At 39.7% G+C, this 27,423-nt stretch overlaps 1 protein-coding gene across 6 annotated transcripts; it reads left to right on the forward strand.

The window, feature by feature from the left end:
- Nucleotides 1-1,041: 1,041 nt before the first annotated feature.
- WTAP (WT1 associated protein) lies at nt 1,042-26,481 on the forward strand. Of its 6 annotated transcripts, none has more exons than XM_064413278.1 (8): nt 1,042-1,240; nt 5,321-5,358; nt 5,442-5,497; nt 10,105-10,163; nt 11,786-11,913; nt 18,358-18,536; nt 23,271-23,425; nt 25,258-26,481. In XM_064413278.1, the coding sequence occupies exons 2-8, from the start codon at nt 5,329-5,331 to the stop codon at nt 25,839-25,841; spliced, it is 1,191 nt and encodes a 396-aa protein (XP_064269348.1). In that variant the 5' UTR covers nt 1,042-1,240; nt 5,321-5,328; the 3' UTR covers nt 25,842-26,481. The 6 variants fall into 6 exon arrangements, 3 of the variants coding, with proteins under 3 accessions (XP_064269348.1, XP_064269347.1, XP_064269346.1); XM_064413277.1 differs by having other exon boundaries at nt 1,043-1,287; XM_064413276.1 differs by lacking the exon at nt 1,042-1,240 and adding an exon at nt 1,775-1,798.
- The last annotated feature ends 942 nt before the right edge of the window (nt 26,482-27,423 follow it).

Consider the following 27,423-nt stretch of genomic DNA (forward strand, 5'->3'; position numbering starts at 1 on the left):
TTCAGGTCCTTTCTCCTTGTGGTCACCTTACCACCGTACCTCAGGCAGCTATGTCAAATCACTTCAGCGTGGTTTATAAACGTTTTAAGTTCTCACTGAAAAATCTGTGTATTCACATACACACATGCACGTGGATGTGGGACCACGTGCACTGGGTTCCATTCTGTCGTGGTTACATTGTTTCTGCTCTCCTAAGAGTCAGGAGAGATGTCTGGAGCACCTTCACTGACACAGTGAGTGACAATCAATTTCATCTGTGCAACCCAGGTGACAGACTAACTTAGCCTGCAGCAGCTTTACGATATGCCGACAAAAGGCAAAAGTATTTACCCAACAGCACAGCTTGCAAAATCACGGATAGCAAGAAGATAAACTTTATTTTAAAGCACTAGCTCACTGCTAGACTGCAACGGAAAGCAAACTTTACTTTATCGGTTTTTATTCCCCAACGCGGAAACTGGTTCGTTGGAAACAGCTGGAATTTAACTCCTTATCTTTCATTAGTGGCTGAGGACACTGACTCGCACCGACGCGGCCGAGCGGCGGGCGGGCAGGCAGCCCCGGCAGTCACGCCGAAAGCCCGGCACCCATCTTGCACTTCATTTACTGCTGCGCGTAGTTTTCCTTCCCAGAGATCCCATCTTCTCCGCCAGCCTTCCGGGAAGGCGCCAAGCGCCCTTCCCAGGAGGCGCCGGCTCCCGCTCCCCTCAGCGGCTTTGGCGGGACACGGGCGCCGCTCGCCCCCTCCCGCCGCCCCGCAGCGCCCCCCGCCGGCAGGAGGCCGCGCGGCACCCCGCGGACAGGAGCGCTGCGCCGCCCGTTCGGCCTACGGGCTTTAAATCGGCGCTGTAAAAACCCGCGGGAGCCGCCTCTTTCCGGCGGGGCGAGCGGCGATCCCCGCAGCTGCCGCCCCGCAGGCGGGCCGAGGTACCCGGGCCGCGGCCCGGCACCGCTGCGGCGCCTCTCGCCGCCGCCCCCCCACGCCCGGTGCGCGCGCAGCCGCCGGCCGCGGGGCGGGGCGGGCGCTCATTTCCTCCCTGGGCGCCATTTTGTAGCGCAGAGAACCCGCAAATAAAGAGCGGGCGGGAGCGGCGTGCGGGGGAGCTCGGGCGGGGGGAGGCGCGGCCGTCCTGGCTGCGGAGCTGGTGGCGGCGGCGGCGGCGCCCGCGGAGCTTGTGGAAGCAGGCGTGGAAGTGACGGCGTTTCGCCCCTGCTCGATGTGAGGCGGAGCGCGGCCCAGGCAAGCGGCGTGCGAGGGGCGCGGGGCCTCCGCGCCGCGGGCGGGAGGTGAGTGGCCGCGCGAGCGCTCCGCCCCAGCGGGACGGACGGACCGGGCAGCCCGGGGTGCCGAACCCCAGCGGCGCCTCCATCCCTCACCTCGGGCGCGGGGGGGAGGAGCGGAAGCACTTAGAGCCATTTTGTACGAGGCCCCGAAGCCCGGCCTGGCTGCGCGGCCGGGATCCTCCTCCCCCGGCCTTGGGCTGCCGCCGCGCCCCCGGCCGCGGGAGCCGCGTTTGTTGCTTCCCTTGTGGAAGAGGCGCGAGGGCGGCGGGGCGGGCGCTGCAGCAGCTGGGTCTGTCAAACACCTGCGGCCCGCGGGGCGGGGGGGGCGCGATCCCCGCGGCTGCTGAGGCGACTGTGAGGGCTGAGCAGTTACGGGGCTGCTGTGAAGCTTTTCTTTTTAAACGTCAGAAGGTTCATTAGTATGAGGAAGGCAAGGAGCTACTGGAGGGGAGGGCCACAAATATGATTTGGGGTCTGGAATGCTTCTGTTGTGAGGAGAGACTGCGTGAGCTGGGTGTGTGTACTCTAGGAAAGGGAAGGCTGAGAGGGGCTCTCATCAATACATACAAATATCCTAAAGGCGGGTGCTGTCTTAAAGTGAAGGGTGCCAGACTCTCTTCAGTGGTTCCCAGCGGCAGGACGAGGGTCAGTGACCATAAACTAAAACACGAGAAGTTTCACCTCAACATGAGGAAGAACTTCTTTACGTTGGGAGCGGCAGAAACACCGGAACAGGTTGCTGTGGTGGTGCCTTCCCCCTTAACTCCCTTCCAGGCTGCAGTGTGATCTGAAGAATTTTTGAGCGATCTCAAGCACACTCATTCGGGACAGCTGCCCAAGGCAGGTCATGGAATCTCCCTCTCTGGAGACATCCAGAACCCACCTGGACACGTTCCTGTGTCATCTGCTCTAGGTGACCCTGCCTTGGTAGGGACAGGGACGGAGGGGGGATATGTTAGACTGTGTAATCCCCAGAGATGCCTTCCAGCCTTAACGATTCTGTGATTCTGTAAATTATATCTTTGTATATATATGTACACACATATGTGCTTTGGGAGCTGGGAGCCCATGCTGGGGTTTTCCCCATGGAGCTGTTTCTTGGTATCATTAAAATAACTCTCAGTTTGCATATAACAGGTAAAGCCTCATACCTGATTAAATTGCTTTTGTTCATTGAGACTTTTAAAAAAGTTTTTAAGTCCTCTGTTTTATAAATGTTGTAGTGAAAGGTGTGGAGACTTCTATCAGAGTTACTAAAATTAAAATGTACTTTCCTTGTTTCATATTTATTTTAAGAGTTTTTTGAGAAAACTCTTAGTGCCTGTGGCAATGTTATTCTAAGTATGGAGTATGGTTTTACATTCCTTGTTGCCAGGAGCAGACATGCAGGAGTGGTGTGTGGCAGCCACTGTTTCTGCAAAATCATGAAAGTGCTTAGTTAGGATAGTACAGTTAAGCTGTTCCTAATATAAATCATAGAATTCACTTGTGTTCATTCCAGTTAGTTATGCAGGAATGTTGTTTACATTAATTATTTTTATTGTAGAAAGTGACACTTCATCACGTTCTTGCAAGATATTTCTGGTACGGGTAGGAGAGAGATGATGTCTTCTAGAAGCGAGCCGAGTGATAAGAAGGGTCTCTTGGTGCACAGTGCTTGAGGAGCTACTGCATTCGATGCAGAGAAGGAACATTTCAGTTGCAGTTGTTGTCTGCAGCACACAGATTCACTTGGTCGTTAACAGAAAGCTAAGGCACATCTCCGTGGCAGTTGCTGCAGCCAGCCTGGTGCTGCCTTTTCTGGGAAACACAGAGCACAAGGACAGCAGCATGCAGCAGTAATAAATGCTCAAGCTTCTGCTGAGTTACTCCAGGTTCCCAAAAAGCTCTTGCAGGGCAGTAGCGAGATAAATTTCATATGTGTGGAAAGAGCACTAAGTGTTTATCTGTAGATATTACCAACCTAACTTTTCCTGAATAAACTATAGAATATTTTTAGCTAGTGTGTTTATTTTTTAGCGTGTGGCTCTATCATATCAAGTAATAATAGGTGGCACTAAGGCAGTAACTTCTGTAGTGCAGTGGCCCATAACTTCAGTCGTTTGTGCTCTTGGCTGAAAACAAGAGGTAGTTTTGTAAACAATGATGTGCTGGGTGTAGAAGTTAGAATAGCCTGATCTGGTGCTGGAATTTTGTGTGATTTGACTACCTTTGCACTGCAGCATCAACCTTTGATTTCTTGTAGCCATGACTGTGACAGCAATTGTATGTTTATAATTGCCATATGCTGCAGCAGGGGTTACAAGCCAGGTCTTTGGGGAAATTAATGTTTTCTGGTATTTGTGTGCGTCTTGTACTTTTTTGGGGAACACGCATGTAATGACATGTGTGCACCATTTAATTGGTGTTAGCTGTAGTTGTGTGAGACATCTGAAAAGCATGTTCTCTCTGTCAGGAACTTAACACTAGCTGAGGTCTTCAAGACTACTTCCAAACTCCAAAAGAGTTAAAAGTTCTAAAAATCTTTGAAAAAATTACAGTGAAGGGGAAGGTAGGCAGTCTAAATACAGGGGTCACAAGCATTCCTTCTGTAATCTCAAGTTACTCTGAACGATTGAATTGGGCAGTGGCAGTTTGTATCAGCAGCCTCTTATGCTTCTATTTTATATTTGAGGTATGTTTTTGGTAAAAGAGTTTTATATAAGGAGCTGCATACAGAAGTTCAAGCAAATTTCTTGAGTAACTTCTTGTGAGCAGGAGGGAAGGGGTGGGAGTGAAGGGGACTTCTTACTTTAGGGAAGCACTTAGGTGCCTGTGTGTTACTAAGCCTAGCAACAGGAAGCTGCCATTCATTAGTGAGATGCTTGTACTGAATGTTTTCTTTCTGTGGGTTCTAATGTCAGTATTTATTATAGGAAGGGAGTGTGAGTGTTTGTTGTTAGCCAGGACCTTGTTTGGTAGGGTGCTGTGTAGTGGTGTCAGTGCGGTTTGAAAACACTCTGCTTCATTGGAATGTATTTGCTTGTCTTACTGACCACCAGTTTTAGGATTTGGAAAAGTTAAATTGGTTCATTGAGTGTCATTGTGAAAATACTAAGGTAATCCATAAAAATCATTGAGAAAATACAAGATCTACTCCTTAAGAGCATTGTTTCTTTAAAGCCAAGTGTTCACAACTAAGGAGTTGACGCATTCTTTCCCTGGTTCATATGCAGTAATAGCACTACAAGCTTCTCGACTCTTACTATGATATGCAACTTTTCCACTGGAAAGCATATTGCAAAGTTGCATGCCTCCAGCAAACCTTGCATTTATTGTTACTTGAATGCCTGTAAGATTAAAGAACTCAGTATTTCTTACATAATCATGGTTGTAGAAAATACCGTGTATTACTTTTTAAAGATAAGGAAGCATGTCCTATAACTCAGGGCAGTGTGAATATTTAACCTAGCAAAATGCAGTCCTCTTGTGCTTTGTATGCACCAGAGGAATTCAGTCTGATGGCCTATCTAAGCCATTTATTTTGCATCCTACTTTTCCTGAGAATATTCACATGGGTTTTAAAATATCAGTACTTCCTGTTTATTTGAATCTTAAGAGAATAAGTACTTGCAGGAACATGTTGTAATGTTCACAAATTATTCCCTTTTATTCCAAAGAGGAGGAGCAGTAGTATAAATTGTTTTCCTCAGACCCTGATTATCCTTTACCTTGTAAAGTGCAATGTTATGTAGACATGTACTAAATGTCAGTTTGATACAAAGTTAGGTGGTTTTGATTAGTTAAATAGGAAGGATTGATTACTGATTGGCTTTTTAGATGAAAGTTTGAGGTAACTTCTAGAAAAAATGCATCTGACTATATCTAGATTACAGGAGCAGACATGTAATTATTTTGTACTCTGGTGCTGCATTGTGTGAAACCAATATTTCAGTGGTGTAATATTGCAAACCAAAACATTTAAGGCTCTAAGTTTCTGACTTGTTCAGTGTTCTGTTTACACTAAATAAAACTCTCTTTTTTCCTCTCCCTTCAGAGTTCACAATGACGAATGAAGAACCTCTCCCAAAGAAGGTATGTGTAAAATTACCTGTGACTTCACCCTTCCAGATAATCAGGACAGCTTGATAAGTTATGCTTTTCTTTTTGCTTCATAGGTTCGCCTTAGTGAAGCAGATTTTAAGGTTTTACCTAGAGATGAGCTTATTCTAAGGTAACGTAAAAAGTCCTTTTTCCATCTCAACATTTTATTGAACTTCTTGTGGAAGATGTGTGAATTTACTCTTTCATTGTCTTTTAGCATCCTTGTTCTGAAAAACGGTTTTTTTTTCATAATGTATCTCTTCTGTAAAGTTCTCCTCTTGTCTCAAATATTTGTAACTCGGGAAGGAACACTTTTTCCCAAGAGGCAAAATCCTTAATAGTATTTTGTAGAACATGAGTACAAGTATTTTTTTTATTCACTCATAAGTACTGAAGATATGATTGCTTACATTCCTTGATAGATAGCAAGCTATTTTAGACATCAGAAAAATGTCAACTCTTCACTTCTCTAGTACTTTTTTACACTTTCTCAGTTCATGCAGTTGTCCTCTCCATGTGTTCAGATTAACAGAAAAATGTTAAAATGAAGTTTTTGTTGCCTAGAACTTTGATAAGAAAGAGCCTGGCTGTCTTTTTAACTTTTTAGAAAGCTTAAGTGTTACCACAGGAGCAATTATAGGGAATTCTGTTGCACATACCACCTGCTTAAAAAAAAACACCCCGGGCCACTTATCTCTGTATGCCTGAATTTCCTGATTCGTAAGCCAGGAGCTAGCCAGACTAACCTTGTGTGGGGCATCTGTTTATCTGCTGCAATAGTCTTTGCATTTTGGTAAACATTAGTTCTTCTTGTACACTGAGTTATTAGTGTTATTAGGGTCTCAAGGTACGTTTTGCTGTTTCATAAAACAAAGACTAAATTGTGTAGAAACGTTGGGTTGCATATGCAGCACTTAGTGTGCATGGTGATCAGCTACCCTCCCATCTGGGTAAACTATCCTGCCAGTTACTTTTGGGGTGACAGTTTTTTTCCAGGGAGTAAACAGTCTGGCTCCATCCATTTAAAACTGGTTTCTGTCTGCCTCTGAGTATCCAGTCTTTTGGGTTGTAAAGAAAATTGTATTTAAACAGTGAGAGAAAGTGCTTCTTGTTTCATGTAAAACTAGTGACTATTGCACTAACTGCTGGCTCCACTCTTAGGCTGGGGTAAAATATTACCACATATATTAATGACATTTCTATTACTTTGAGATGTAGAAAAGCATGTGTTGACCTCTAGGTTGTTTTAGGATTTGGAATGTGGTTTTTTGGTCCATGCTTTGCTGAGGCAAATGCTTTTTGAGACAGACGTGTAATCACCTTGTAGTCTTCTAGGTAATAAGTCACCATTGCTGTGCACTTGCAGTGATGAAATACATATGTAGAAAAAATGGGGGGGTTTGTCAGTTTCTGAGCCATGAGTCCCAATTTTACTGTTCTGTTCCATGAAGTACATAATTTAGGTTTGTTCATAACTTTTTTTGACTAAACATGAGCAGGACCATAGAGCCTTCAGACTTGACCTTGAATTTCTGCTTGTCTCATGACTTGTGCTCTGGGGTCATCTTAAACTTTCCCTTTTTAAATGCAGTAGTTAGCTTGACTGTAGGAGCTTCTGAGAGAAGGAAGAGCCAGGAACATGGTAAAGAAATATTCTGTGGATCATAGCTGAAAATCTGATCAGTATTGCCCTGATTGTTTAGCTGAGTGGTTACCTGGTAAAACACTGAACCACTCCGATATACACAAGTATTTCTGAGGAAATACAGTGCTTTTACTAAACTTCAGTCAACAGAGACTTAGAGCCTGTCATTTTTGAATGGCCTGGGTTCAGTGTGTGTCTTAACCCCAACTGCTTATCATTTACTGTGAACCCTAAAGTTCAGCATAAAAAATGGGTGCTTCAAGAAAAAGTATTTTGGACTTCATAGCTTCAAATTACCTCTATGAAGACTGCTAAATATTTTTAGAGGATTAAGAGAATTAAGTAACTGACATAATGCTGCTTAGTTACCTTCCAATTCTTGTGAGACTGTAAGCAGTCTCTTGAACACAGAACAGATTCAGGAGTGTCCTCCCAGTTCTCCTGTGTCTGTTCTTGAATGCCTTTCCAAGTAGCACTTCAGTGAAGCTCTTCAGGTTATTAATTTTGAACCATCAGATTATGGACGTAAACTACCATATCGAGTAGAAAGCAAACTGATGGGAGGAAAAAATCTGCCTTTTAGCCTTTGTCATCTTCCCCCACTCAGGTTTAGTGATGAGCTGCCTTAGTCTGCTGCAGATGTGCTGGAAGGTGTAATCTGGGGCAAGGCCAGGAGGTCAAGGGTCTGGCTGTGTTCCCTCCCAAGATCTTGCATATTCCTGGCATACTGGTGAGGGGGGGAGTGTTGGAAAACATGCCTTGATGATGTGTGAGCACTTCTAGCAGTGGCTGAAACACTGGTATGTTACCAGCACCATTCTAGCTATGAGTGCAAAAGCACAGTGCTGTGAGGGCTGCTGTGGGGAAAATTACCTCATCACCCCTCAAGTACCTCTGTCTCAGCCAGGCCCAATACAAGTTGCTTGAACTGCAAGAGTCTTGACCAGGTTTTTGACAAAATGCCACATCTGAATAGGTATGTCTTCTAGAAGTGTTGGTAGGCATATGACTTGAAATCCATGTCATGGTCTAGTGCCATCTAGGTTTTCCTTTCCAGGAACTTGGTTCTTGCCTAAATACTAGCAGTTGTTGAGGGGTGACTTAGACCTATTATCTACAACATTCTTGGTGACCGTAGGCTACATGGTTTGTGCGTGGTTCTTTTGGGGATTCTTTTCCTTTTTTTTTTTCAGCTAGTGGTCTGGCACATCTACTTAACTGTTGAGGTGAACATGCCATGTGTGGAGACATGAGGCTTGACTCCATTTTCTCAGAAGGCTGATTTATAATCTGATGTATATATTATATTAAAATACTACATAAAAACTGTACTAAAAGACCAGAGAGAAAAGAATGATCAGAAGGCTACAAAGAAAAGGAATAGAAGGCATAACAAGATTTTGTTATGCCTTCTATTCCTTTTCTTTGTAGCCTTCTGCTCACAGCCTCGGTGCAGGTGGCTGTGATTGGTCACTGATTGAAAACAATCCACATGGACCAATGGAAGATGCACCTGTTGCGTTCCACAGCAGCAGAGAGTTACTGTTTACATTTCTTTCCTGAGACTCTCATCTCCTCAGGAGGGGAAAAATCCCAGCAGAGGATTTTTTTATAAAATATCATAGTGACACGTAACTTGTGTTATGTCCTCATTTCACTTGCTCTGTATATTGCTCCTATTAGGGGAGTGTGTGGGTCTCACGAGTTGAGAAGTACTGGTTTTGGGCTGTGAGGTGTAACTTAAAAGTGAGCTAGTTCTGTATATTTGAAGACCAACTGTTTATTGCATGTCAGTTTTTTAATGTAAAATTAGGTTCGTTCTTTCTAGATTTGCTGTTTAGTAGGCCATTTCAGTTTTACTTTTGAGAGATTGAAATCTTCTGAACTAACATAGAATTTTGAATGGTTGAGTGGTGAAACTTCTTAGGGCAGAGAGGTTAGTTTAAGGGTTAAGTATGAGTACTGCTGCTCTCTTTTACAGAGCTTTGAGAGTTTGTTCGTACTGTTGCCATGTTCAGCTGAAGAGATGTAAGATTTTGTTGTTGCTTGAAGGAAGAGATCTCATGATTTCATTTCCTTTTCCCAGTGATGTGGTCTTGCTTGCTGTTAGAGATCTCTGATGCTTTTTAGACCCTTAAATGTGCTGTTTGAATTCACTAAACGGTCCAAATTACCTAGAGGTAGATTTTATATTTTAATTAAAGTAGCGGTGTAGGTTAGAGAGTTAAAATGGGGCAGTTGTGATGAGTCTGGCATCAAGTATGCATCAGGGAGAGATGGTAATGGGGAGGAGGGAACAGACACCTTCTATAGTGGTAAGTTATTAGATTAATTTTCTTTATAGTGTGCAGTTGTACCATCATGAGGAGCGCACATAGTATCACTGTGTAGTGCAGAGTGCTACTTAAAAATGCCAAAGCATCATGTTGTGAACTTTTTCATAAAGCATTTAATGCTCAACTTTACAGCAGACTTCATTTGCTACTGATTTGATGATTTGTATAAAATGCAGTGCTGGTTTTAGGTGATGTTTTTTTGACTGCAGATGAATTTTGTAAATAACATGTTTTTAAAGAGTTATTAAACTTTTGTCTTATGGATGATGAATGTAATCAGAGAATGGTCTTAACCTGAATGAGCTGATACAACTGCTTAACCTAGACTGCCATTTGTAGTGTTATGATACACTTCTGCTTGTCCTGTTCACTTGGTAACATACTTAATGTTGTATTTGTATGGCACTTTCTGTTACAGAATTTTGTTTGAATTGCTCTGCTGTGAGAATAAGCTAACAAAATAAGTAGTGTTTGATCCTAATGTTTGTCTAAAATACTGATTTTTAAGATGTCAGTTTTAAGTGTTTTAATGCACAACTATAATTTTGTTCCTCTGAGATGCAAATTTAACTATCTCCGCAATTAAAAGCTCCTTTTTAAAACTGGAATTGTCTTTTGGGCAATTGTGTAATTCCTTCTTGATATTTTCTGATTATGGTATCAATGTGTGATCTGAAAATTTAGGAATGAGATGCCTTGATTTAATTAACAGAGCTTCAGAAAATTATTATTTTTTTCTTTTTATATCTGTGACAGGTGGAAACAATATGAAGCATACGTACAAGCTCTGGAGGGCAAGTACACAGACCTTAATTGTAAGTTAGCTGTGTTTCAAAATGGTGCACATTATCAGAATGTATAAAGCAGAGTGATCAAGTAATATGTGTGCTTTCTAGAAGTGCTAGAAGTAAGATACAATAATCTATTATGTCAGCTGCCTGTTAGGAAAAGAGCCCCTGTTTTTTCTACTGTAAGTTTTCAGCCTCTCCCAGCTTCTTACCAACTTCTTTTCCAGATGCAAATTTCTCTCACCATCTAAAATGTTTTTATTTTTGCGTCTGTAGGACACAGATTGCTGGGTGGGGGAAAGCTTCAAAGCATAACCCCATGAATACATATACTTTCAGAACTTTACCATCAGAAAAGGAAACTGTGTACTGAAATATTCCAGCAATGTCTGTGCCTTTAGTAGTCTTACAGGATTGTAAGGCTGGGAGGGGAAACAGTGTTTAGAGGTAAATGTCTGAAATGAATCCCCAAGGATTGTTTGATCTGATTAGGCAGATTTGATTGTCATTCTTACGTGGTCATTAAAACTTGGTCTTTTGGAAGATAATATGGGGAAAACATCCCACTCTGAAATGATAAAATACAAATACATTCTGGGAGTGACTGAACAGCCAATCCTAAGTCACTTTTAAAAATTACCTTGCCAGCTAGGGATGGTATATTTCCAGTTTTCTATTCACCTTTTCAGTCTAAATACTTAAAGATGTAATACCACTGAGTTTGAAGGGTATTTTTCTGTCAGTCCAAATAGATGTCCTCTCTTTTGCTGTTGTTACCTCCTCGTTCTACTGCTGTCTCATAATATTTTGGATTTTGGAGAGAATAAAATACAGCAAATGGAAACAGGTGATTCCATTCACATCTCAAACTCTCTGACCATAGATAAATAAGTTGTTTCAACATTCATAGTTTCTTGACTTTGGAAACAGTACAGACCATAGTAATCAGTGTTAATGAATTATCTGCAAGGATTTATTTAGAAATCATTATTCTGAACCAATTTTTGATGTTCAGGTTATATTTCCAGCTGATTATTCTCCAGAAATTAGGAAAAATGAAAATCTAAATTTTTCAAATTTTTAATTGTGTTATGTATGACAAGTAGCAGAGTCAACGTTTGCAGTTGGTATTGAGTTGCTTGCATGTGTATTTGTTTGAGCAATTTGGAAATGTGCTGCCTTCTCTTGTATTTCATAGATATAATATAATTTTCATATATATAATTTTTCATAAATGTCTGTGGATCAGAATTCTAGTTGTGACAGAAGGTTCTTGAATGTCTTATTGTTTTCTTATGGAGTGCTGAGGCCAGTTTGAGGATTGCCCATAAACAGCAGTGTTTTACTGGCTGCAGATAGGTTTTGCAGCACAGAGTGATTTCCTGTACAAACATGGAAACATCTTGAAATTTTTAGTAAGTCTTAAAGAAGGACCAGGAATATGGCTCTAAAGCCACCTGTTGTTAATCTTTTTCAGTACTTAATGAAATTTTGGTTTGTTTATGCTAGTTATAAACATGCCTGCAAAAAGTGTAACTGTTTGACTTCTGTTTATGAATTTGGTTTTTAGATTCTTTTAGCTATCTTTTTAAACTTCCTATGAGAGGGTTCTATAAAACATGCTTTCTCTGTGTTGTTGCTTGTGTTAGCTAATGATGTGACGGGGCTGAGAGAATCTGAAGAGAAGTTGAAACAGCAACAGCAAGAGTCTGCCCGAAGAGAAAATATTCTGGTGATGAGGCTGGCAACTAAGGAACAGGAGATGCAAGAGTGTACTGTAAGTATTTAGAAAGGATAAGTGTGTTGAAACTTGCAGCAACATGGGCTGTTGAGCCAGTACCTATGTACTGTGCAGTGTTTTTTGTGTACCTGCACCATCTCACTTTCTACATTTAAAGACACAGCAAGGTAGTTTAATTGAATTAGTAAATATCACTTCTGAAAAGTTTGGGGTTTTTTAATATTGTTATTGCTGTTGATTTTCAGCAGAGTTGTGATTGAAGTTTGGTTTACTTCAAACCAAGCAAATTCTTGCATGGGCAATGCTTGCTTTCTTCTAACATTTATCTGCAGTGCATATCTACAGAATGTTACTTCTGAGTATCATTAGAGTCAGGAACAAATGAAAACATAAGGATATGATTGCATTTGTTTGGTTTCATTTGGGAGGTTTTTGGCTGACACATTGCCATTGGGTAACAATATAAGCCTATTTGAAAGCCTCTGTCTGTTTGGCTGGATGGGTGAAGTTGCTACTGACTTGTTAAAAGTTCTTTTGAAGTTTGGCAGAGCTGCTTAATTTCTACTGTTCTGAATATGTATTTTGTTGATCTTTGTTTTTTGCTCCTTCATTTCTGGCCATTTTCTGTGACTTTTACATCTGTGTTTAGTTTTGGTTTCTTGGAAACTATCTCATGTTGGGTTACCTTCTTAACATAATTTTAATTCTGCTTTAATCTGGCAGCTTCTGAGAGGATTGTAAAAAGCTTATTGCTAGTTTTGGTAATATACTCTTCAGAGATTCTCTTATGAAAAATACAAGCTGTGTGCCAAACTGATAACTACTGTTGTAGCTTTCCTTTGCTTTTTAAGTCTTCCTTTCTTTTTTACCTGAAGTGTTTCAGAGCAGTCAGGTGTAGTAGTGTGACTGAACTCTGTACACAGTATTTTCACTGCTTTTAAGACCATAAGATCACTTTAGTTCAGTGTTATAAACAGGAAAAAAATAAAGGGGCTTAAGCTTGCTTTGCAGTGGCAAAAATGAAGCCCAGAATCATTGAGGTTGGAAGAGATTTGCAGTTTCTAGTCCAGCCTGCCTGTTCACAGCAGGGTCAGTTGGACCAGGTTGCTCGGGACTGCACACTATTGCCTTTTAAGCATATGCTGAAATGGAGACTGCAGAAGTCTCTGGTGACCTGTGCCAGTGTTGAGCCACTGACACAACAGAATGTGTGTTCTGATGTTTAAATGGAACTTTCTGTGTTTCAGTTGGTGCCCATCATCTTCTGTGCTTTCAGTGGGCACCATTGGCTTTGTTTTCTTTATTCCCCATCAGGTATTTATGCACATTGTAGCATCTCCTGAGCCTTCTCTTCTCCAGATGGAGCAGCCCTAACACTCTCAGCCTCTGCTTGTGTGTCACATGCTCCAACTGCTTAATCAGCCTCACAGCCCTTCATTGGCCTCACCCTGATATGTCTGTGTCTCTTGTATAGGGGGTGTCCAGTTCTGGACCCAGTACCCCAAATATCTCACCAGTGTCAAGTGAGAGGAAGGATCACCTCCCTCAGCCTGTTGGCAGCCCTCTGCTATTGCAGCCCAGGATGCCGGTGAAGATCTGTTCTGGTACTGGACTGCAACAGTTCCCTAGTTGTAAGGCTACTGTATTGGCCCTCCTTCACTTGTGAAGTTGTACTGATAAATTCTGCTATGTGGAACAGCAGTAATAAGTTTTTTTTTTTTTTGAACTTTGTAGCATATAGCTGAAAAAGTAAATAGTAAAAAATTAATAAAAAGAAATATGAGTTTTTCACCGAAACCAAATTTGTGTGTGCTATATTTGCCTTTCTTCCTCCCTTGAAGTTAAAAACTTCAAGTATTTAATGCTTTGAATTTGACTATCATGAACGATTTGAATATCATGAAGGCTATAGAGGTTTTGGCTGCACTTTGTTAGATGTTTATAGCTGCATAATCTTTCCAGAACATCCGTTTAGAAGAACTTCTGAGGAGCTTTTATTTTCAGTGTATTTTTAAAAAGAAAAAAGGGTGGATAACAACCTACCAAAAAGAAACAAAAAACAGACACATGCCCACACACTCAAGTGGCTTATATTTCTTCTGCTCTCAACTCAAGAATAGCACTGAGGCTGTAATCTCCACAGTAGGGTCAGTTGGAGGTAGGAAGATGCATCCTTGAAGAAGTGTAAAATGGATACACTGGAGGTGTATAATGGAGACATGGTCACCTTTAGGTATTTTCAAGTTTAAAAATGCACATAGTTTCAAGAAGGTCTGAAGGACTGCTTGGCTTCATATTACTAGAGAGTATTTTTACCACTACAGTAACAGTAGAAAAATATGTTGTGTCGGATAGGATGCAAAGCTAAGCTACAGGTTGTTAATCATTTAATAAGCTATTAATCATGTGATGTTACTTGACATACCTTATTTTAATCCATAAAATATTTTTCCATATTTTATTATAGTTAACAATTCTTTTATAATCCACACTTAGATGTAAATGTATCAGTAACATTTATATGTAAGCCTTCAGTGTTTCGTGTCATATTATAATTAGAAAGACTGAGCATTTATGGTGTCTAGTTTCTTAAAAATCTGCAGATGTGTTTTTGGGACATGTAATTTTTACAAACTTACTGCTTTCAAATTTAAATGGTTGAAAACTTAACACCAAATTCAACTGCTAGTAGTTGGCAAAGACTGAGTTTTCTGATCACTTGTATAGAACACCTTGCTTATTAAAGTACACTAGCTGTGCTTTAAAATAGGATGTAATTAACTATTTTAATTTTAATATTTTTTAAAAATAGTAGCTTTTTAGTGGGTTTTCAGCTTATGAAAGTCACCAGTTGTCATCTTAAAGTGTAGGTGTGCATGTCAGAGTAGCAGTAGCAGAATCATTCCCCTTATTCTGTGTCAATGCTGTTTTTGAAGAAACAAGATGGGAGGGGAAGGCATAGCTCCATTCTCTCCAGTGCTCTGTGCTGAGTATTCTAGCAGGAGAATATATGGATTTCTTTAGAGCAGCAGCTTAGTAAAAGTCTGTGGCAGGTGCTGCAAAGTTACTCTGTGGTTTTAGGGTCGCTAAGGGCTACCTTGAAGTCCAGGTGCTTAACATCCTGTGTGCCCTGTTGTCAGCAGCAGCCTTGAGCTACCTTCCCCCAGGAGGAAAAACCCTCTAGAAGAGGTTGCTGCTCTTAGGGGAGTGTGGATAAGGTGTTGGCTATGTTTCTCCATAATGCTTTGTTTCTGGCAGAGGTGTTGGTCAAGGTAATGCCACTTCAGGGAAAGGCCTCAGCCTCCTTCCAGGCTACTGCGCAGTTACTGAGTCAGTAAGTGAGTAGATATTTGGAAATACTTGCTGCTCAAATATGTTTTTCATGGAACAGATTACAATGAATGGAATTTTCTGTGGGTGCAGTTGGACTGTAGCACTAGGTAGTCATTACTCTTGTGGTTTAGGTTACAGCTCTGTTGCGTTTTTTCTCTTCTTAGTTGTGCACTTTATTCCTTCCTTGTAAGAAGGATGTACAGTTGATCTGACTTAGGTTGCTTATGCTTTCTCTCAGGCACCTGTGATCTGTTTTGTAAATTTGTCATGTTTAGAGAGTCTGTTCTTTGTAGCTATCTTTGGATGATTTAATCTGAAAGCATGCAGCTGTTTCCAAGAGTGTGAGAACTGGGGGGATCGAAAATGTTATTGTCTGTCTTTAAAAAAGTAATAAAAATCAACATGAACAAAACCTCACATTGCCCAATGTCCTCTAAATAGACTGCTTTTAGTGCTCTCCTGCCTTGGGTTGGAACAGTGAGAAAGCTGACAGCAAGATTCTTATTCTGTTTGTGAAAATTACCTCTACTTTTGTCCATCTGATAAAAATACCAGCTGGTGTGTGCTTTCCTGTTTGGGAATATGAACAGTATGTAGGCATTTCAGGTGTTGAAGTGTGCATTCCCTGGGCTCTGGCATTGGACATTCCTGTATGTTTAGCTGTAGCCTGAAGTTGGTCCTGACTGTAGGCAAACTCTCCTACTCCCTAGCCCTTACCACCTGGAATATCGGTGGGAGGTGACTCGGACCAGAAAGTGATCAGAGGGAGCAAGAATGTGAGGTTTGGACTGGCTGAGCAGGAAGACAGACGCAATTAGGAAATCGGCAGAAAAGGGAAGACATTTGGGCTTGCTTTGGGAGCAGGCTATACTGGGAGGAGGTTGTTAGGTCTTCATGGATGAAAAGGCTGAGAGATGAGAACTCTGGAGTTAACAACTGGAGAAAGCACTTGAGAAGGAATTGAGAAAATTTAAGTTGGAAAAAGTGGAGGGAATGGTCTTTCAAGTTTGGGGAGAGAATGAGCAAGGATTGTTAAGCTTAAGGTTTTTCTACGTGCCTGCTTTAGAAATGATGGTTGAGCTGAAGTCCTGTGCAGGTGCCATCTGCTGGGCTCAGGAGTGTGAGCTGGAGAGACCCCATTGAGATTGTTGCATAACTGGCATTGCCCAGCGTTGGCTGGGTCCTCCGGAGTGTTGAAGTGCATTTCTGGTGAGACTGAGGAGCAGCAGCAGCCATTCAGTGTGCTAGTGATCCAGGGAATCTGTTACAGGTTTTAGATTTACAGTGGAAGAGGGAGGAATCTGGGCCGTGGTAAGACAGGGAACATGGCCTTCCCCCCTCTTTCTGTTAGTGATGGCTCTTTAAAAATGGATTGGGAACAATGTTGCTGTGTCATGATTATATTTCTGAAATATGTTGCCAGTGAAATTGTCCATTTTACTGACTACTAGCTCTAGCCATCACAAAGGATTGACAGGTTGTTGAAATACTTCAGTAGCAGAAGAATAAAAAAATTGTGTGGATAGAAAATACACGTCAGTAACAATGAATAAAATTGATCTTTATTCAATGAGCAATATATTTTGCATTCAGTGAGGTAAAGGATCCGAGAGGTAAAATGCCATCCGAGAAATGTTAGCATAACCTTAATCTGGATTTCCTGTTTCTCAGTACATTACCCACATTGTATGTGGGTTCTTGAATTCTTTATTTCTTGAAAATATTTATATGCAGTACTTTATTCCCTTTATATTTATTTCTGCGTACACAGAACTTTGTCTATTTAAAATTTCAAGTGTGATGACTTTTAAGTAGCTAAGTATTTTTAGAATACCAAATTAATTTGTCAGAGGAAATACTTCTATTATTCCAGTACCTTTGAAACCACTTGAAATTAAATCCAGGAATTTTTACTACTTAACAATATATAAATTAGAACATGTTACACTCAATTTGGAAGTGACTGAGGTTGCTACTGCACACTGAATGTACGTAGGACTTCTGTACTTCCTCTTCACCACTGCTGGGTAAAGACCCCATAAGAGAGTAACTGCATTTACAGGAACATGGTTATGCTGTCAGTGCTGCTGGCTGGGCTGTGTCCCCCCAGGAAAGGAGAGAGTGCAGGGGGATTCTTTCCCTTTATTGTTTGTCAGTTAAACTCTCTTGCTCTCAAGTCTGGTTGCAGGACTGCCTGCAATGGAAGCAAGCTATCTGACTTTCAATTAATGTCTTTTAACGTTCTGTGACTATGCTCACCTCTTGCTGATGAAGAAATGTGTGTGATAGAGGGAGCATAATAAATCGAATTTAAGAATCAACACATTCTATGCAGGCTCATGCAATATTGGTAATTAGCAGGGTTCTAAACATGTGCCTTTTGGACGCTTTTAGGTACGTCTGTTGTGATGGGATTAAAATTGAAGAAACTCTTAAAGTAAAGCCTATTTATTTACATTTGTTTTGGACAATAAATACTATATGTAAAAGGAAACCTCTCAGTTACTACTTCTGACATTTTGACTATTTCAAGTGTTTCAGACCTATAAAATTGTAACTTCTTTGGCTTAAAATTCAACCAAAATCTGTTTTAATTGCTGTTAATATTTCTAAATTTTCTTTTAGAAATACACGACCTTGCATCATGAGTGACTAATGCATTTGCAAAAAACCTTAGAAGGTTCTAAAAACCTTTTTATTTGCTTGTGAATATTTCTTGTCAGTTTTTGCTGTAATGTTCCTTAATAACTTCCAATGAACTTAAGTAGGAATAAACTGTTTTAAGCAGATAATTCTTTTCATATGCCTTTTGTTCCCCAGAAGGAGTACAGGCAGATAGAAAAGAAAGGGAGCATTCTAACTCTCCAGATACTGCTCTGACAAATGTAAATTGACACCTAGGAAATAATCTGGGAATCTGCCGTGAAAGGTTAAGCATGGCACGTGCTTAGGATGGGGCTTGGGTGAGCAGGCACATGGACAAGGTGCAAGATGCGCACAAGTGGTTTTTATCCTACATTTTTCAGGTCACGCTGTGAAAGAAGGCAAGCTACCTTGATGTTAACTTTGGAGTAACTATTGGTATTGAAATGATAATTTTTCTTTAATGTCGTATGAATAACAGCCTTTTTTTCTTGTTTTATGCAGAATCAGATTCAGTACCTCAAGCAAGTCCAGCAGCCTAGTGTTGCCCAACTGCGATCAACAATGGTAGACCCAGCCATCAACTTGTTTTTCCTAAAAATGAAAGGTGAACTGGAACAGACTAAAGACAAACTGGAACAAGCCCAAAATGAACTGAGTGCCTGGAAATTTACGCCTGATAGGTAAACAAAACAAATACTCCCCAGTCAAGACTTCCCTGACAGTCCCACTACGAGAATGCTATGGTGGGACAGCCAAGTACTCGTTTCCACACCAAGACTCAGACGTTTTGAGGCAAAAGCCACATTCTTATACTGTCCAGCTTGTAATGCTTAATGTAAAACTTACCAGATGAACCTTGTGTTTCAGCTTTTTTCTCCCCTTTGCTTCAGAGGCCTGACAGCGTCGGACTATTCTGAAGAAATGGCCATCTTCGAAAAAATCTTTTCTAGAACATGTAGACATTGCAAAATTGTTCTATTTGAAGAAAATAGAGGGAGAAACAGAAGTCTTAAGTCTGTGGCACACTGTGTCTACAGACAGTTTGGAGGAGAGAGAACCTAGAGATTATAAATCATGAATTGAACATGTAAAATTCCCATAAAATGTAGAAGTGGAATATGCTTCGCTCTTAACCTTGAGCCTAGTGACTTAGAGACACTGTAAGTCAGTTTTGCCAATAAGACTGGACTTCCTGCTTGTTCACTGAACTGCTGGGTCAAAACTCGATGAGGTGAATTTTGCATTAAAGAATTTACTTGCTAACCAGTTTTGAATAGCCACAAGAGTGCTATTTGATATCACAACAGTGGTAGTGTACACATTTGACTGTTTAGCCTTTGGGCACCCTAGCACTTGATGCAGCCTTAAATCACTGTTGCTAAATAATGAACTGTTTTCTGGATGGTTGGTAATACTGTGGACGCCTCAAAATTAGGACTGTACAAAACTGTACGTTCCATCTAAATGCAGGTTTAAAATTGTTTGAAGCAATATATATTTGATCACAACTAGCATGTATAAGAAACTGGTTGTGATAAGAATTTCACTGCATGTTTTCATGCAGAAATGAGAATTTTTCAATCTTCATTCTAAGAACGGATCTCAAATGCTTAATACAGAAGGCACATGATGGCAACTGTCTTCAGTGTTGGTGGGGTGTTTTTATTTCGTTGTACACCTGGGTTTTTTTGTATTGTGCTTCTCTATAAAATGTGCCTTGAAATAGTTGTAATACATAGTTCAAGGAACACTTCTGGTTATACTGTTGTATCATGAAACTCTTGGGATGAACGAGAATTGAACAGGTTGTTATTTCTGGATTGTCTCGTTCGCTGAAAACAAAGTCAGTATTTTAACAAACCAAAAAAACCTTAAATGCATGCATTTTCTTTGGTGGATTCAGTGAAGGAGTTTTTGCTACTCTATTGATGCCACTGTTCTGTCCTCCCAAGCTACTTTTAAGAGTAGCAATCTGGGACACTTGGGAGCGCATGTCTAAGGTCTGTAAAGCAAAATGTAGATCTGGTGTAGCATTTGTGTGTTTGTTTTTTCCCATAGCCAATAGAGTTCTATTTAGTAATCTGAGGTGTTGATTTTTCAAAACTGTTGGGCAACGTTTATGACTCAGTTTAAAAAATTTGGTTTTAAATTAAAGAGACATTCAGCTGTCACAGAAGGTGATGTATTCTAACAGTTTTGCTGACTTTTATTAAGATGCCATTACATAATTTTGACTTGGAAGTATCTTTTAACTGTTTGTGCTTCAGCTGATTAATACGGGATCAAAGAGTAGTATACTTATGCAGGTTTATTTTTGCATGAGTAATGACTTAACACCAAAGGAAAAATCCACAGAAAAACTTTACCTTTTAAAAAGTGATATATCTGGAATGATTTTGCTATAGCAGTATCTAAGATTTCATTGATCTAGCATCAAAACAGAGGTAAGATTTACATTAATAAAATGTTAATGTGTTACCAAGCCATTTGTAAAGCTCCCTACAATATGTTGAAAGAGGCATGCCATGCAGATTGCTTGTTTCTAACTCGGAATTCAGAAAGTTATTTAGTACATTTAGATGCAGGTTGATTGTTTTCTAAAGTCTTCAGGCTTGAATGTGTGTGTACAACTGAGGAGAGACAAGTAACTTGCCACGTCCTTTCAAACCCAAGTGTCAAAAGAAAATATTATTTCTTTAGCTACACCATACCCTAATTTGCATCATATAATTGTAAGTCTGTGGTGTGAATGCGCATAATTCATACATGCAGTGGCTGGAATATAGAAAGTTAGTTATTTCCTGGTAAATAATTGAGGCTTTGTTAATTGGGTTAGCATTTTACTAGTTTTATTTCTTGAAAAGTGAAGAAATTGGCTCATGTGAAATATTTCTCAGATTTTTTTCATTCTCTTTTGCATCTTGGGCCTCCTCCCCCAGTTGTTTTAATTGTCCATCCTTGTACACAACTACTCATTTAATGGCATCTGGCCTAGTTTTTAAAAGAGGCAATGGCCCTATTCAGATCTTAAACTGGTGTTCTTGGGGTAGTTAACACATTCACTTGTAATGCTTAATGCAGCCCTAAGCAGAGCTGGCTCTGGATCTTAATGTAGATAAGGCTTTGCAGCATAAACGGTGCTGATGTCTGGAGGGGGAAATAAAAGGACATGTAATCAAAGGAATGGCTATGCTAAGCCATTTTAACCATCATTAAGTAGAGTATAAACTTGGAATCAAAATTAGTTGAAATGTTGTTTTGCGGTAAGCCTAGTACAACAAAATTTAGTCTTCTGAAATTTAACCATTTATATTCTTACAGGTTTTGTTGCATGTATGTTCAAGAGGATTTGTGAAAACAATGCTGAACTTAGTTTTACAGTTCCTAGGAATTATTTTAATAGTTACTGTAGTTAATTTTCTTGAATGTGCTGTCTTTTTTTGTAAATTGCAAGGGTTGGTCTCTACTAGTTCAGAACATCTGGAAAAATTTTGGTGGGAAGAAATAGCATTATAGGTAATTATGCAAATTTCTATACAGGTAATAAATATTTTACATTTTGGCAGGAGTTAACCTGAAGATATTAATGGGATTCTAAAATTGTCCCAATTCCAAGGTAACTGGTACTTGCTGATTCTGCAGTTGATGTTGGTTTGTGAAGAGAAAAGCATTAAATGACTTAAGCATTGTAAACTTTTTCTATTTGTAGTGATGGTGAATACATTAACAGGAATTTGCAAATGGCTAAAAATCATGTCTGCCTAATAACTTTTGGGATCTGTCACATTGGTTATCTCCAAAGTGGTCCTGCTTTGCACAGAATGAACATCTCTAAGGAAACTTGCATCTTAAATGTGCGACTTGGACTGTATTAGGTCGGCACAATTTAAACTTCAAGGACCTGGCATTGGACATCACATCAAGAAAGAAAACAGGCTGCTGCCTTTAGCAGATTTTCAGGCCTCCAGGACTTTACACAGCCAGATTCCTTCTGGAGCAGCCCATCTGAAAGATTTGGGAAAGTCAGTTGAAAAATGTTAAATGGGGCAGAGTTGGCAGAGAAATTAAAAGTTGTTTAAGGCTTGAGTGCTCAGAAGGTAGTTGATAAGGAATTGCTGTTTTAAGTTACTGTATTTTGGTTGCAGAAGAGAACTGTGGCTGTGATTGTAGCAGAAATTTGCTCTTCTACTTTTTTAATCCTCAGGTTTTTTCAGTATTTGTCACTTGTTTAAAAGCATACAAAAAATTAAATGACCTTCTTGGTCTTGAAGAGTAATGCAAGTCTTGCTATTGAATTCACAATAAAACTGTTCAAGTTTGGGGGTTTTGGCAGAGCTTACACTTCTATAGAAAAGAAGACAGCTTCATTATGGTGCTGAGCCTATTAAAAGGAGAATTGTTTGGGGATGCTTTCCTGACTTGGCAGACTAAGAGTCCTAAAGGACTTAATTTCTCTCTTTCATGGAGTCAGCTGTATTGCCTATATATTAATTTGCATACTACTTCCTATAATGCTTTACAATGAGATTTTTATCATGAAGATTAAAGATGTGTGACATTACTGATTGAGTAAAGAAAATCTTGTCAGTTTCTACCTGTTTCACATTTCTTTCAGAAACTGAGTGTCCTAATGATCATTACTTACTATCTGAAATTTGTCATTTTAAAGGAAGTAGATAGATAATATACCCCTTCCTTGATGTCCTTCCAATGGTCAGCTACATTTTCATGCTTCTTCACCATACAAGATGTACTTAAGAAATGCTGACCATAGAAATCATGAAGCAGACTGTGCATGTGACTGTCAAACATATAAGTTGAGTTGAAAAATAGAAATCTCATTTTTTAAACAAGAGTACCTGGATAGCATTTAAATGAATGTTTAAACCTCTTAAAGAAAAAGTTGTCAGTATGAAAAATGAACACGAGATTTATGATTTCCCCCAAGCAACTTTTCTTCACCCAAATTCAGTTACTAAATTTCATTACTACAACAAATGGGAAATTATTTTGCTTATCATTTGCTTGTGTAGTTTCTATGCAGTCCTTGATCTTTTGAATTGCAAAACACATCTTTAATCAAATATTTAACTCCATTAAGAATTGGCACATGCAGGATTGTGCATACTGATAATCCAGATGTTGATATTAAAAAAGTACAATATGCTTATTCATATTTTCAGTAATAAAACTTGCCTTCCACTTTGTGGGACAGCGACAGAAGATCAACTGGCGTTGGAACAGCATGTGGTAACTATAGGGAGACTTTCTGCTATGACAATTATGTTGAGGCATAATGTTCCTTGAATTGTGACATGCAGAAATCGCATCTCCTTTTTGTCTTTATTTGTGATTGAGGAAGATAACTGAAGGTTTTATATTCATTTTGTGATAGATGGCTCTTTCCTTTGCAGCCAAACAGGGAAAAAGTTAATGGCGAAGTGTCGAATGCTTATCCAGGAGAATCAAGAGCTTGGAAGGCAGCTGTCCCAAGGACGTATTGCACAGCTTGAGGCAGAATTGGCTTTACAGAAGAAATATAGTGAGGAACTTAAAAGCAGTCAGGATGGTAAGGGATTTTTTAACAAAAATAGAAATTGCCTTGCACTTCTGCAAGTTTAATTTTGTGATTATATACATAACATAAAATCACCTTTGCCAGAATGAAAGGGCAGTATTGAGTAAAATATGACAATAGTAAGTATTAATTGGTAGTCTTAGTTAAACAAAATCCTTAAATTTGGGGACAATGGTGGGATTTGCAGCTCCAGGAATGCAGTGTTTGAAATTGAGGTTTTTATACTGTAAGTCTTCCATTTAATAGGGAATGTTTAGACTTCACACATTACTGGTGAATTGGCAAGATGAAAGCTGTTAACATATAGCCTAGGCATGCACTGAGAACAGAAAGCTTCTTGTTAACTCTGACTCATTTGGAATTTATTTTAAAAATTCTTTTCAACAATGCCTAAGAATATGAAAAACCGATTCCCCCCCCCCCCCCCCTTGGTAACTCAGATGAATGAAAATGTCTTACCGTGTTTTTAGTGGAAATTTTGCGACACTAAACCTAAATTGAAGTGATCTAAAAACTCTGACCTCTTGCACAATTTCAGTGGAGGGGAAAATGCAGGTTAAAAGTCTTCAGTCTCAAATTCTGTGTAGTGTCAGTGACTCTTCATAGAATGTTAGATTAGGTTATCTGAATTATAACCTATATAGGTTATCCTTGGGGACAGAACCTATATAGACATCACATACACCTGAATGTCTTTTTGTTTTACATCTGAAGATTGTAAGATACCAGAAACTTAATATGGCATTCCATCTAAGTCTGAGATGTTCTGCATTTTTAAGACTATATGATATTCCCCAGTCATATTTTCATCTCTTTGAGAAAATAGCAGTGTAAAATAACTAGAACTCTTAAGGTAAATGATTGTATAGTGTCATTTTGTGGGAATAGTAACTACTGTTTTGATAGTGCACTTCAACAAAATTTACCAAGAACATAATTGAAGCAAGTAGACATTCTTTCAAGACTGCTGCTTTTGAATGTAGTAAACTCCAGCATTGGGTTGCTTCTTGCCCATATGTGAATCAAGATGATAGTACTTCTGCAATAAGAGTTTTCCTAATGATTGTTTGCTGTAGCAGCAAGAACACTTTCTTTTAAATTTTTACAATATTAAGCAGATCACATTTTATTTCCTCTGGAACACTGGTAGTGCACTTGAACTGAAGTCTGAATTAGTGTTTCTTACGCTGTTTTGGGGTCAAAATTGTTTTGTTCCAGAATGCGATACTAATTGTAAAAACATTTTTCTGACACATAAATATCGAAACACCCTGTGAAATCAGTTGATACTCTTCTTGGTGAGAAGGTCTTTTTGTGTCCTCTTTTGAAGGATTTAACGGATGAAACACAGTCAGAATTGAAACTTCCTTGAAAGATGATGAAAAAATGCTACTTTTGGCTACTGAATAGGGTTTTGCAGTAACTCAGATTTCTTATGTATGGATGTGATTCATGGTCACTTTTGCAGTATTTCTGCCAGGGGTTTATACTTGAGTAAAAGTAGATACCTTAGGATCTACTTGCGAAATATTAATTATTGCAATTGAGCTTTTTTCTGAATATTTTCCTTTCTTGCCCAGAAGTTAAATCTTTCTCACGTACTTTGAATAGCAGTGTAGAGAATAAGTCAATAGCACAGTTGTTAAGCATTTTCTCCTTCAGAGGCAGAGTATCAAAATCAGTGCATACCTGATGGCTGAGAAATAGTTAATTGAAAAATTCCAGCATAAGATGTTGACTTATGGGATTTTAATTTCTTGTCTGAGATTTAAACTGTATATGGGCTATTAAGTGTCTGCAACAAATGTGTTTTCTTTACATAGAATTGAATGACTTCATCATCCAGCTTGATGAGGAGGTAGAGGGTATGCAGAGTACCATTCTAGTTCTTCAGCAGCAGTTGAAGGAGACTCGGCAGCAGTTGGCACAGTACCAGCAGCAGCAGTCCCAGGCCTCCAACCCAGGTACCAGCAGGACTCCATCCTCTGAGCCCGCGGAGCAGGGAGAGGCTGCGGGCAAAGACTGCAGCCGCCTGGCAAACGGACCAAGCAATGGCAGCTCCTCCCATCAGCGGACCTCTGGGCCTGGATTTTATAGGGAGGGTAGCGGCACGGAAGATGACTTCCCAGCTTCTCCAGGGAATGGTAATAAGCTATCCAACCACTCTGAAGATAGAACTGGTAGAGGAAGTGGTAGCTACATAAACCAGCTCAGTACTGGGTATGAAAGTGTAGACTCTCCCACTGGCAGTGAAAACTCTCTCACTCACCACTCAAATGACACAGACTCCAATCATGATCCTCAAGAGGAGAAAACAGTGAGCATGAAAGGTAACAGAACTGTGGGTTCTCGTCATGTCCAGAATGGTTTGGACTCCAGTGTAAATGTGCAGGGTTCAGTTTTGTAACATTTTTCTGCAAAATTTTTATACAGTGTCATTGAAACTGGGAGAGGATACTGTCCAGAAGCCGTTTAAATTAGTGCATACTTGTCACAATTTTGCCTTTTTGTGGGTTTCTTTTTGCTTCAATACCTCTGCCACTTTGGAAATTTTAACAGTTAATTACGTTGAATGTTGCTAAAAGGATGTTTGTGTAGCTCAAGTTATTTTTATATGAGTTAATGTGAAGTTGAAATGGAAATTATTTCCATAAAGTATAACATAAATGATGTCTGTACAAATCTGTGTATATCTAGAACCTGTGCTGTGTAAGGGCATTCTTACTCATACTGTTATACTTAACACCACCTTCCAGATTTGTCATAATAGCTGTGGGTTTGACTGCCAAGTTTGCCCAGTACAGTAGTTTTATCACTAAAAAGATGGACTTACTGAAGGAGTCCTGTAGTAGTTTCAGTGTTAATTACAGTTTTTCCCACCATACATCTGTGCATTTTCTCCTTAGGTGACCGAATGTTTATGAATTGTGTGCATAGTTACTCAGTTTTTAAGAACTGTTGTATCCTGTTGATGCATATTGCTCTGTGACTCCAATATTATCTTACCTGTACTGACCAAACCTAAATAAAAACTTTTAATAATGTAATGTCCTCATTGTTCTGCATTGGCTTGCGTGATTTATTTGTATGCAGTGTATTTTTAGTCCTTGCTTTTGAGTTGAGTTTGTGTCTGTGTCAATCCTCCCTGATACAGCGTATGCCCAATATGTGAAGTTGGGTATGTACTAGTAGTAATTTCAAGACAGCCTGATAGTGCTTATTCCAAAGGTTTTGTCCTTATTAGCAGAAAAAGGGTGGGGATTGGGGGGGGGAGGTGGAAAGGAGCAGTTAATAAAAGTAAACCTTAGAGTTTGAACTTGGTTTTATTAACGATTACAGAAAAAAGCAAAAAACAAGCCAAACCCAAAAGCTCGAAGTACCTAACGGGTAAATACACAAATTAAACTAAAAAACAAGGAATTAGGAATTCAGCCTTTTGAACTGGATAACTTTGTTTTTAAATGCCTGCCTGAGAAAACTTGAGTTCTTAACAGGTGCAGAGGATGAAAGAATTCCCTTTAATTAAATATGCTCTTCTTGCTCAGTGGCAATGAGGTATGAATTTCAGAACCTGGATTTCTGGTGTTTATTTTCTATCTACTAGTTTAGTGTTGGTAGCACATGAGCAGGAAGAAGAAAAAGCACTGTTCAAGGTAAGACAAAGGTCACTTGGTGTATTTTAGGGGGGACTGAAGAGTTTCCAGTTACAACATTTTTCTACCTGTGAGTCTTGTAATTACCAGATGACTAAAAATTAATGCACATGTAGCTACTAAAATAATAAGTAGCTTAACTGCTTTGCAATTCACCGTGGAAACAGACTTGATTTAAATGAGTATTTCTCAAAACTTCTAGAGCACACTTGACTTGGTTTAAATGTACAGTAAATTCTTATAGAAGGGCTTCTGTGGTAGCATTTTTAAGTGGCACAAATTAGTATCTGCAGTAGTATTGTCCAAGACAAATGGATGTAATTAAAATGCTACCAA

Source organism: Passer domesticus, chromosome 3 (assembly GCF_036417665.1).
Source record: "Passer domesticus isolate bPasDom1 chromosome 3, bPasDom1.hap1, whole genome shotgun sequence".
Lineage (NCBI taxonomy): Eukaryota > Metazoa > Chordata > Aves > Passeriformes > Passeridae > Passer > Passer domesticus.